Source organism: Oncorhynchus mykiss, chromosome 4 (assembly GCF_057628025.1).
Source record: "Oncorhynchus mykiss isolate SJ-2025 chromosome 4, ASM5762802v1, whole genome shotgun sequence".
NCBI lineage: Eukaryota > Metazoa > Chordata > Actinopteri > Salmoniformes > Salmonidae > Oncorhynchus > Oncorhynchus mykiss.
In genome coordinates this window covers 77,646,348-77,659,325 of record NC_143025.1, presented here as the reverse complement: position 1 = coordinate 77,659,325, position 12,978 = coordinate 77,646,348, and the positions used below count along the sequence as shown (strand labels likewise).

Genomic DNA, 12,978 nt, shown 5'->3' with positions numbered 1-12,978 from the left:
GAACCAATGGGGATCCATAATAAACCCCAGGAAGAGTAGCTGCTGCCAAGACAGGAACCAATGGGGATCCATAATAAACCCCAGGAAGAGTAGATGCTGCCAAGGCAAGAACCAATGGGGATCCATAATAAACCCCAGGAAGAGTAGCTGCTGCCAAGGCAGGAGCTAATAGGAATCCATAATAAACCCCAGGAAGAGTAGCTGCTGCCAAGGCAGGAACCAATGGGGATCCATAATAAACCCCAGGAAGAGTAGCTGCTGCCAAGGCAGGAGCTAATAGGAATCTATAATAAACCCCAGGAAGAGTAGCTGCTGCCAAGGCAGGAGCTAATAGGAATCCATAATAAACCCCAGGAAGAGTAGCTGCTGCCAAGGCAGGAGCTAATAGGAATCCATAATAAACCCCAGGAAGAGTAGCTGCTGCCAAGGCAGGAGCTAATAGGAATCCATAATAAACCCCAGGAAGAGTAGCTGCTGCCAAGGCAGGAGCTAATAGGAATCCACAATAAATACAAATAGAAATGACTGAATGTAATGCATTACCTGGCAGATCAGCCAATATCTCAAATCATGCAATAGGCAGCCACGGTGGTATTCAGTAGCCTACCCCGCTGGTTAGAAAATGTTTCCAAATATTTACATGAATGGCATTTCTATATGGAAATGTATGTTCACCACCCCACCAATTAACATCAAAGCCAATTAACATTAGATCCATGTAGTGTACATGCTGCTCACATGACTGCTATATTACTGTAGAGCTAACGGTAATTGTGTTAGGCATCGGCAGGCAAACCAATGGGGTTCCTCTCTGTATGTGTGTGTATGTGACGTAAGGGAGGCGGGTCGGGGGCAGGTCTGTGTGTAGCCTATGCGTATGTGTGTAAGCGAATGTGTGTGTGAGTGTGGAAGCCTATCCGCCAGGCAGTCGGCTCCTGCGCTGAGGAAAGGTGTGTGTTAAGCGGCTGACCTCGCACTGAATGGACTAGCTAGATTTTTCGCAGCCACGTAAGTACACACCACCGCCGGAGAGGATGTCTTGCTGAATCAAGCGAAAGGCCTTGGAAAGTCGGCCATCCTTTACTTCCAGCAGCTGAAACAGCCGGCAAAAGTTCCTTTGGATTCAAAAACGAATTCGTCGCAAAGGACATCCACTTCCGAACACTACAAAGGTCTTTGAATTCTGGATGGTTTTCTCTCTCCATATTTGGTCGATGGCAATCCCCGAAGCTCGCTGCATGGACATTATGTGTTAAACGAACAAGGACCGTATGACACTGACCTGGTAGCTATAAAGCAATAGCATTGCTTTTGCTATCAAGAATTAATGTTGATTTACATATAGGCCTACCGTAGTTTGCAACCTCGGTGCGTTTTTAACCGCGGTTACTTTGTATCTTCTCTGTCTGCAAGGTATTTTCGGAAACGTGTGATGTAATTCAATGAATCGCAAGTCTAGCGGGCTATTTGTGTGCTTATATTTAATCTAGTAGTGCAATCATCATTACAAAACTGCAATCGGTAGGATTTGAGTGTTTCCTTTGTTGCAAATCGGCATTGCTGTCTCTCGCACTCTGGTAAAGCGTTTATGCTCAAATTCAGCACTATCTTTTGTGCAAAGGGCTGCCGTGCGTCACGGTGCAGTGAACAATGCTTTTGTTTTAGTCCCATAGCTGGGTAGATAAAGGAAATATATTGCAAACGTTCTCTGAGAATTGCTTATTTCATTACATGTATTACATATGAGCCCTCCAATAGTAGCCTCGCCTACAGATAAGAGTTTGACATAACCTACTTATTACATTGTAATAGGTGCACTTGCAAGGGTAGCACAACATATAATCTAGCTTTATATTTTTTAAAGGGCAGCAACAAAGTACAGGACCACTACAACCACTCTATTTTCTCAAGTTTACAACCCAAAGTGCCGTCAAAGAGAAGACAACCGGATAGTTTGGCAGTATTAGGGAATCCTGATGAACATACAAATATCTAATCCCATCAACATCTCGCGTTATGGGAGATCACGGCACAAAACGACCGATTTTGAGGAGTTAGGCCTATCTTGTTTGAGGACTACAGAATCCAGCCAGAGTTTCAGCCCTAACCTAGGATCCCCTAGCCCCCCCGAAACACCAGATTCCTCCCACTGTATCTCCTGCATCGGTAACTACCTACTCCTCGAGCCCTTGGAGGGGGATCACGTTTTCAGGGCCGCCCACCTGCACACCGGGGAAGAGCTCGTATGTAAGGTGGGTCCTCTAAGTGTTTTTATAGGCCATTGAGTTGATTGACGGGCGCATTAGTCATAGAGAGAATGCAGCAGATACATTGTCGCGAACGTTACATCATGAACATTCCATTCATCTCGAGCAGATAACGCTGGAGCCTAACCATAAAACACCATATTTGGTCAATCTACCAGTCCCACACACAGGTTTAATATAGCTAGAATAGAACTGTAGCACTATGATAAACATGACCTTGCTCACAAAACAGCCATCTACACTGAACAAAAATATAAACGCAACATGTAAAGTGTTGGTCCCATGTTTCATGAGTTGAAATACAAAATCCCATAAATGTTCCATATGCACAAAAAGTGTGTGTGTGTGGGGGGGGGGGGGGGGTGCTAAGTTGTATTGCTGTCTGTAATAAAACCCTTTTTGTCGGGAAGAACTAATTTGATTGGCTGGACCTGGCTCCCCAGTTGGTCTATGCCCACCCATGGCTGCAACCCTGGTCAATCATGTGAAATCCATAGATAAGTCCATAGATAAGGGCATTATTTATTTATTTCAATTGACTGATTTCCTTATATGAACTGTAACTCACAAAAAAAAAATGAAATTGTTGCACGTTGCGTTTATATTTTTATTCAGTATGGATAGAGCCATAACAGTAGTTACACGTTTATAGCTGTAGGCGTTCTGGGTCGTTTTTGAATGCAAATTACGCACATAATCTCAAACAGGAAATAAATAATGCACTGTATACTAGCCCATGGAAGTACCCGGTGTTGCTGCGAACTTTGTCTCCTGATATTTTATGCATGAATTGGAAATGGATACGACTGAAAGAGTAATGGAAAAAGTTAATGGAGTGCAAAGCAGGCAGCTCAGCTTGCGCGTGTCTCGAGAGTTGTATGGGTCGGGATGATGTAACGTTGACAAAGGAGTGAGTAATCACGCACCATGCACGCTCCATACTCTCCCAAACTCATAGTACATAATAGCACTACCAACGCCTTTGTTCCTCGTAAAAATTTTTTTTTTTAAAGGTTTTCCTCATTCTCATGTACTCTGCTTAATTCACTACCAGAATAACACACTATTTCCTACTGTAAATGGATGTTATGTAGAATCTTGTTTAAGTGTTTCTAGTGCAATATGAATATAATACATTTCATTGTAGTTAAATCTCAAACTCTGCATGTTGTTGTTTTTCTTATATACAGTAGCACACATATCACCAAAGGTTTGAAAGATGCAGTAGGCAGATGGTTTTTCAAGTGCATAGGTCAACCTTTTGGCCTTTGTTCCCACCCCTGTATGGTACAGTATTAACTTAACTGTACAGTTTGATTATTGGAGCATTGGATACATGTACCATTCGGTACATTAAATGTTATGAACCTGGCCTGATTAACAGAAATGTTAGGTTAAAAGCACACATGCCCCACAGGAACACAGTCCTAGAGTATGACCCTAAACTTTGTCACAGTGAAAGGAGTAGGCTAGGACCATGGTCTTTGGCACTGCAAAGCAAACTATATATATATATATATATATATATATATATATATATATATATATATATATATATATATATATATATATATGTAGCACAGGAGGTTGGTGTCACCTTAATTGGGGAGGACGGGTTCATGGCTGACAGCATTCCACTGAGCGGAATCAGTGGAATGGTATCAAACACATGGTTTCCTTGTGTTTGATGTCATTCCATTTACTCCATTCCAGCCATTATTATGAGCCGTCCTCCCCTCAGCAGCCTCCACTGATAAAGAAAAACCCTTGAATGAGTAGGTGTTCTATAACTTTTGACCAGTAGTGTATATATGCCTTTCATTTTTACTACCGAGCAACATCAAAGAGATACATTTGTGATCTCAGAATTGACAGTTTACTACCAATGTGTATTAGTAAACCCCAGCTACAATTGTAGACCTTGAGAAGCACATGCACACACACAATGCAGGGTGAGACAGAGCCTGCTGCTCTCTAACTGTTTATGTACTTGGGCAATGGCGGCGAAGTTACAGAATCTTCACATTCAGATAGAAAAGTATGCATGCAGAATATGGAATGGTCACCATGTAGCTCTATGGTTTTACCTTTCTATCTGCAGCAGCATTCTAAATGTTGCAGCCCATGGAATTAACATTGGTCTAAAGGTTCTGGAGCCCTGGGGGGTGTAGGCATGTTCAGTAAGGTGAAGCGTTCAGAACTTGGTGAATTATAGAGCTTACACCATTCCCTATTCTACACGATGATAGACAATCACATCCGTTCTAGTCTACACAATGTGCTGAACAATGACTATCATCTCCATTGGATACTAAACTCTCTCCCTCCCTTTCTACCCACCCCCTCCCTCTCTCTCTCCCGCCGCCTCTCCAGGTGTTTGAGATCGGCATTTACCAGGAGTCCCTGGCGGCCTACTTCTCCCTGGGCAGACATGAGCACATCAACCAGGTGGTGGAGGTCCTGCTGGGGGAGAAGCGGGCCTACGTCTTCTTCGAGAGGAGCCACGGAGACATGCACTCCTTCGTCCGTACCTGCAAGAAGCTGCGTGAGGACGAGGCCGCCAGACTCTTCCGTCAGATAGCCTCAGCAGTGGCACATTGCCATGACAACGGCGTGGTTCTCCGGGACCTCAAGCTGAGGAAGTTTGTCTTCAGGAACGAGGACAGGTGAGGAAGAGGACAGTGTGAGGAGGGGTGATGGATGGGAGGGGAAGAAAGGAATGAGTCTCTCACCTTATGCTCTTTGTAAATAGATATGAGTGTACATAACCCTACAGTAACTCTTTACATTAAGTTACACTGTGTAGTAACACTGTAATTACTACAGTAAGATATTGTTGTAACATAGTTATGGAGTTGAGTAGTTTATATTTAGATCGGAGGTTACCATATTGAAGGTACCCAATATAACTAGGAGTACACACACACGAATGTGACTTGGGGACAACCAGGGAGACTGCTGGATACAGTTCAGGGCCCATGCCAGCCAGCCGAACTGCTGTTAAACTGGTGGACAGTGACAGCAGAGATGCCAGGATTAGAGTTGTCTGACAGATGTTCAATTAGGGTGGGATTTACCATGTAAGGCTGTGACACAGAGTAATGAATCAGTGCTCCAGACATCAGCTCGAACAGGGTTTAGTATATACAGACCCCTGGTGGTGGACTGTTGATATTGCAGCCTATTAGGCGCAAACAGAATCAATATAGGTTTTATAACCTATTTTGCTGCAGAGATAGAAGCCAATTAATCAGACCAACATTTCTGTGTGTTCCACATTTATCATTATAATGTTTCAGGAGAACACTGATTAAAACATATTCTGATGCTGCTTTTTTAACTGACCCTGTCAAAGCAACCATTTGCTGTTACTGGGGAGATCTGAGCCTGTTCGCCACCTCATTCAGCCTGGCACTGACTGGATGCTCTCTATCTCAATGCCCCAGCCTAGACACACAATGACCTAAGGTCAGCTTGGTGTGCTCTCCTCCAATGGTTAAGGTTACATTTGGTGAAGGGCAAGCTGATCCTAGATCTATGCAGGACCTCATTCTGCTCCTATGGCAGAAGTCCAACCTGGCAGTGGTGTAGATAGATACCCTGTATCCAAAGTTCCCTCAATTTTTTTCTCCAGCGCTGAGCAAAGAAAATGCATCTCATAACATTGTATCATGGAAATATCTGTTCTATCATTCAGTCTACAGTAGCAGCCAATGTGTGGTGTTCAATGTAGATCTACATTCCATGAGACTTTAGAAAAAAACATGCAGGGCTTGACATTAACCTGTTTATCCAGTTGTTTATCAAACAAGGAGGTGACTGAACATGTTGGTGTGTTGTTTGATGCAAGAAACCACTTTACAAAAGAAATTGCGTTATTATTCTCATACCATTATTACAGAGAATAAGACAAATTATGCTTTCTTCTGCCTATTGGCTACACGCTTATTCAAGCCTGTCTCAAAATACAACACTTTAAGACAAAACTCACTTTTCAAAGAAATGTACACGTTTTGTGCTCTTGTAGGAAGCAATCGATCCCCTATTGCTGACTACAAATGATATATCTGGGCTAATAACTCACTAACTAGCAAAGGATATTAACTAAATATTCACACGTGTCTACATGCAGCTCTCACTTTGATCTCAAAACAAGCGCATCTACTCACGACCACTCATGCTGTAAATATAGATCCATATATTGCTATGGTCTGTTTGATTATAGGCCTACTGCAGCTCTGATTGGTTATGTCGCTACAGTTTGTGTAGAGTACGGGCTGAATAATGCATGTCAATACAATAAAATCCTACTCCGATGTGTTTTGTCTACAACAAATTATCTTGCATAGTTAGTTTTGTTTCAGTATTATGCATTGAAAGTGGCTAATATTGCGTTGATTCGATCACAGTTGCCACAGTAAAGGGAACGTTAATAGTGTTAAGGAAAACTCTAGAACAGCGGTCACCAACCTTTTCTGAGTCAAAATGCAAGCCGAGATCTTCCGCTCAGATTTGTTTTTAACATTACTTTTTTTTTTAACTACGCCTATGCAACATTGACCAATTAAAAACAGTACTGTAGTACTGTAGTAATGTTTGTTCAGTAAGCTATAGGCCCAATATATTATCACCGCATACTGGCTTTCCTTGAATTGCCCTGCCAATGCATTGTTGTTCGGGCCATTTGTTTTAAATTATATACTTTTTTTTGAGGCAGGCTTTATGATCACACCATTAATAGATCTGTTGTTGTACTACTTGTGAGGCACGGCTGTTGTTGTACTACTTGTGAGGCACGGCTGTTGTTGTACTACTTGTGAGGCACGGCTGTTGTTGTACTACTTGTGAGGCACGGCTGTTGTTGTACTACTTGTGAGGCACGGCTGTTGTTGTACTACTTGTGAGGCACGGCTGTTGTTGTACTACTTGTGAGGCACGGCTGTTGTTGTACTACTTGTGAGGCACGGCTGAGTGAGCATACATTGAAATAATTCACTTTTCATTTTTATTTTACTGGGTTGATGGGGCATACATCTGATGGTCAGTTTCAGCGGTCCGCCTCTCAACATCCCTCCGCTGTCCCTTCCCTCCACTGACACTGACCAAAAAGGGACACTGTCTTCCAGCTGATGGCAAAACTAGAGTTGCACCGCATTATTTCTGCCTCGTGCACAAATTCACTATGAGAAAAGTGAAATATTCCTCAATATTAAAAAAGACCCAAGCTTCTAATAATAACATTGCAAGCCTATAGATACACTTTCTTACTCATTCATTACTGTTGTAGCGCTGAGTGGAAATAGGAAGAACACACATTTATGGTTTTTAAAAGTGTTGAATACAAAGTGTTAACAGTGCTGAGTAAGAACATGAACATGAAGTCACTCCTAAAAACAGCAGCTCTTTGCTGTACTCGTTGACAGTCTCTCTCTAGTCATGGTTTTAAATGTTTTGAAATCTCACAGTATCAACTTTGCTGTAGTTTTCTTTTATGCCTGCCACGTTACTGCAGACACAGTAATCTGTGGTGCACAGTAAGCCTATAGTGACCTTGATTTGCTCTCTGGGCCCGCCGGGAAGGCAGAGTTTGTACCTTCAGACACATGAAATGGTTCAGATTGGCAACAGTTCACCTACCCAGTACGCAGGGCAGCTGAATCAAGTGCACCTACCGCCAACAGCCCGAAGGGAAAAACAAGGAATCCAAGGCTTTATTGTTGGGTTTTTTACAGAAATGTTTGCCAATCGACTAGGAATGGCATGGAGATCGACGTGACCACTGCTCTAGAAAGTTGAGTGAAGTTCAATCTCGTGCTTCTCTCTGTGGGCTGATATTTCTGCACGGCAGTCCCTGCGAGCTGCGCGGCAGTCTCGGGGCGGGGGCGCAGTTTAGAGGAAAAATTCCCTGTATCTTTGTGCATTTGTGGCAGTATCACCCTCTGGCTCTGCTCATGGAAAAGGGAAGCTGAGCTGACTGCCACACTTATCTAATAGCAGTCTAACGACCATGGCTGCCATGACAGGACCTACCAAGGTGGGATGTCAAAACCTCCACTGAATGATTGATGGGGGCAGAGGGGGGTTAGGAGAGAAATTGTGGGGTGGGGAGTCAGGGTCTAGGGGTGCATCTAATTCTAAGTGACTTTCTTCCTCTCCTCCTATCCTTATATCCTCTCCTGCATCCGCACCGATCTGAAAACAAGCTAGCACGAGATTATAACATTTTGTAAAAGTTGAAAGCAGTGGTAGGCAACCAGGAATCTGCTTCACCTATCCAGCTCTTTCGAATCAGTGTAGATGAAGGAAAGGAGACGAGGAGACTGGAGAGGAAGCCATTTCAGGCAATTCAGAGTCACCCTAGCCAAAAGCCAAGTCCCAGAGCTTCAGTGAATGGAAGGCCAGAGAAGGGAGCGAGAGAGAGAGAGAGAGAAGCTACCCGGTAAGGTGATATGGCCACAGCAGTTTATGGTGACAGACTGGGCGACCTGCTTATGTCATCGTGGCTGGATTGACCTATCACTGCCTCCCAGGAAAGGTTATAGGTCATAGGTCATACTGGCTGGGAATCCACTGCGGTGTCAGCCAGGAGAGATCTGGAACCCAACCTTCTACAAGCACTGTCGTTGGTGTTCTAATTCATTTTTAACATCATTATGTGGGTCATACTTAACATGAGATGCTATGTAAGCAGTATTAAGAATTATGTCAGCCCCACTATCCTAATGGCTGCTTAGAGAGATTGCTGACTTCTATGTTGCATGCAGCTCTTTAAGTGATATTTACAAACAGGCTGCTTACAAAGGTTTCTAGCGTCCTGATTGAGGCAATACATTGATTGAATACTCCGAACTATCTGAAATCAAACAAGTGAACAGGACGGTACAAAACCCCACAATTAACAGAGTCAGGCCGTAGCAAAAATCAGTGCATGTGTGTGGGTGCACGTGTCACAGACAGTAAAGAGATATTTTCTGAATAGGAATTAGCCACTGCTGCAGCTCTGTTCTTCTCCTCCTCAATTAAAATGGATGAGGTGTGTGTGTGTGTGTGTGTGTGTGTGTGTGTGTGTGTGTGTGTGTGTGTGTGTGTGTGTGTGTGTGTGTGTGTGTGTGTGTGTGTCTTTAACAGCCCCTCACACTTCCACAGACACGCACTCACACACAGATGGAGACACTTTAGGCGGCGCTTCATAAGTGTCCCTTTCTCATCATCTGTGTGTAGGGTCTGTGTACCCTGGGCCACTCCAGAGCCCTCATCAGTCATGATGTCCCTGAACAACCCATCATTATGATCAGCAGCTTTCACAAAACCATGGCTGTGATGGTCTGCTTTGAAAAGAGACTTCGTGGTTCTCTGTTAAAAGGCACTGATGATGATAAGGTTTTTGACTTTTGATTCCCATTTTCAAACTGTTCTTACCGCACGCTGACTCAAGGCCGCTGAACTGAAGTCTTCCATAATGGTTGCTCTTTGTTGGGCTGGAGAGGCCTATTGAATCAGTTGGGTTATTTATAGGCTGACTGGCAGGCTGCACTGCTCTTATCACTGTGAATGGAAATGTTAGCTGTACTGTAAGCCCCAGGCATTATGTAATCCACTTCATTTAAAGTCCAAAGCTATGGATCTAAAACATACGGATGATGTCCATCACAATGATTTATAATGCCCTCCCACTAGAAGAGGGCAACCGCTTACTGTAATCTTGAACCATGCGGCAGTAGCATTTCTATACTCACAATGTTCTTTTGATTTTTTGAAAATGGGTCATTGTCCATTGATTTAACATATCGGTTATATAATTTTTGTATTTAGTCACCCTCCTGTAATAAGAGGATTCTGAGTATTAATATTTGTTTGTTGTTGGTTCTTGTCTCCCTCCAGGAGCCTTTTGAAGCTGGAGAGCCTAGAAGACACCTACATCCTGGAGGGCAATGATGACTCTCTGTCAGAAAAACATGGCTGCCCTGCCTACGTCAGCCCCGAGATCCTCAACGCCAGCGGCAGCTACTCAGGCAAGGCGGCCGACGTCTGGTCCCTGGGCGTCATGCTCTACACCATCCTGGTGGGCCGCTACCCCTTCCACGACGTAGAACCCAGCTCCCTGTTCAGTAAGATCCGCCGGGGCCACTTCAGCATCCCAGAGAACCTGACGCCCAAGGCCAAGTGTCTGATCCGGAGCATCCTCCGCCGGGAACCCGCAGAGCGCCTCACGTCCCGGGAGATCCTGGAGCACCCCTGGTTCTTATCCTCCGGGGCAGCAGGTGGCGCTATGGTCCAGGGGAGAGGGGAGCAGGAGCAGACTGTGCCCGAGGTGAACATGGAGGAGGAGCTGGATCAGTTCTTCAGCTGAGAAGACAGGAAACAGTGAGCACAAAGGGAGGACTACGCCACAGAGCGGAACAAATGCGACATGCTCTGAAAGAGCCTAAAGGTAGATTAGTTGTTTAGCAGGTGAAACATTGTCACTCACAGAAAAGGTGTATCCATCTTTTTTTCTTTCCATTTCATGGAAAACCAACCTCGAGGCAGAGCCAGGTGGCGATTGGTGTATTAACATAATTGGGGGCGGGACTTCTGTTAAGAGGGGTTGCCGCCACTGGACATGCAAGTCACAAACAATGTAGCAAACATTATCTTTTGTTGTTCGTTTTTTTAAGTGGTGCTTTTAAAAGTAGAGACATACACCATGTTGTGACGCTGCAAAAAGCACGAAGGGACAAAAACCTCAGCCAAGGAGAACAAGAACACCACTCCTCTATGCGCTCTCACACATCCAGGTAGAAGTTACCCACTAACCAAAGATCTAGGATCAGATCACATAACCCTCAATCCTCACCTTAACCATTATGAGGATTAAACAATATCTGACCCTGGACCTGTGGTCAGGGCCAACTTCTACCTCCTCTGTTCCAACAATCATCAGGACAGATGACCTCATTTTTGTTTTGTCACTCAGTGTTTGTCTCTCATTACCTAAGATGACCTTTGAACCTAGGTTATAAAGCTCTTTCATTGACATAGTATATGGATACTGACTAAACTATTTTAATGTCTTCAGAAATGTGTGTACTTCATCATCTTTTTCTGTGTAGCCTTATTTCTCTCCCCCACTCATCATGTGCATTTCTTTAAAAAAAACTATCTTCCACCACCATCAATTTGTCATTTAATAATAAGGCTATGTTTTAAGTCTGATATCACCTTGTTGTATTAAGCTATTCCATTAAATTATTAATGCTGCTTTGATATCTTCTGCTTAACCTTCATTTGTAACCTCCCTCTCCCGTTATGCCTCCACTAATGGCATAATGCACTTGATTTGTTTAGGTTAGGTTAGGTGAACAATCAATTCCACCTCTCTAGACTCTCATTCTCTATTTAAGTTTAGCTTTTCATTTGTAGGAGAGGAAAACTTAACATTTTATTTAAATTGTAACAACAGTATAAATATAAATATATATATATTTAAAAATAAAAAAAATTGCAGGGTTTTTCTTTTTCAGAGATTCCTTTTTCATGTATATTAAAGGCAATAGTTTGGACACAGGACATGATGGGAAAAAGTCTGTCCAAAGTTTTTAGAATAAACAATTCAACTTTTGTGCCAGTATTTCTCTGCCCCCACCACCCATGCCAACTTCGGTCACCCCTTAATATATTTTATTTTGAACTTGACACCAGTTATTAAACAATACCATCACAGTAACATGGTCTGCAGTAGCCCATGTTCATTTTCTACTGCCTGCGTAGGTCCTGTAAAACTGTCCTGTTCTGAATGGGTACCAGTGGACATGTTTTGTCGTATCTCAATGTTACTTGAATTGGTGTTTTTATTAACTAGTCCTTGGCATGCACCCTATGAATGCTATAGCCTGCCTAGCAGGGTGAAACAAAATAAGCTTCTTTTTTTTTATATAAAAGTCAAAACACAAGTGAAAATGTTATCAGAAATGTGCTATTTTGAGTCACTTTTAAAACTGACTATTGCTTTTATTTTGTTTCGTAGAATGAGCTGCCCTTATTTGCATTGGTGCTGATTTGGTGCTAATGCTTAGAAGTCCTCTTGTTTTTGTTTTGGAGGGGAGTGGTGCATGGTGGGAATTCTGCCTCGGATGTTCTGATTGTAAAATGTAATAGATTTTGGTGTTTTGTCCAAATTAATTCAGTAAATAAATTGTGAACTGCACATTTGGTTTGATTATTCTCCTAGCACACCTTAGATATGGATTCTTCATAACACTATTCCTCTGTATATTTTTACACAAGCCCCCTTATGGTTATTACAAAGTGCTGTCTATCAGGGAATTCATAATGTCTAAAGAAAAATAAATGCTCAGGAAGGCCTCAGTGATAACATCTTCACTTTACTGGAGTACAGTATAGTATGACCACTTCAAACATCTTTGGCTGAGGAGCACCTAAACACACTCCAGAATGTCTCAATGCTTAAAGGAAATGAGAACACCAAACCACTATTTTGATATTTGTTTCATTAGTCCACTGTTGATACAGTCCCAAAATGTTTTGCATGTCAATAATCAAGTTTTCAAGACATAAAACTTTGAAAATACAGAAAGTGTCACTATATGATCATTTTTGAGTGGTAAGCTTCTTTGAATGAGAAGTTTACCCCAAATCCAGAAACACCCAATTGATTCCATACATTGAAATAAGTTTAGTAGAGTTTGCCCCCCCCCCCCCCCCCCCCCCC

At 42.9% G+C, this 12,978-nt stretch overlaps 1 protein-coding gene across 2 annotated transcripts; it reads left to right on the top strand.

The window, feature by feature from the left end:
* Nucleotides 1–830: 830 nt before the first annotated feature.
* LOC110522441 (tribbles homolog 2) lies at nt 831–12,453 on the top strand. 2 transcript variants are annotated; one of them, XM_021600829.3, is made up of 3 exons: nt 831–2,252; nt 4,641–4,933; nt 10,149–12,453. In XM_021600829.3, exons 1-3 carry the CDS (start codon nt 1,977–1,979, stop codon nt 10,615–10,617), a joined length of 1,038 nt encoding a protein of 345 aa, XP_021456504.1. In that variant the 5' UTR covers nt 831–1,976; the 3' UTR covers nt 10,618–12,453. The 2 variants fall into 2 exon arrangements, with proteins under 2 accessions (XP_021456504.1, XP_036831944.1); XM_036976049.2 differs by having other exon boundaries at nt 907–1,008.
* The last annotated feature ends 525 nt before the right edge of the window (nt 12,454–12,978 follow it).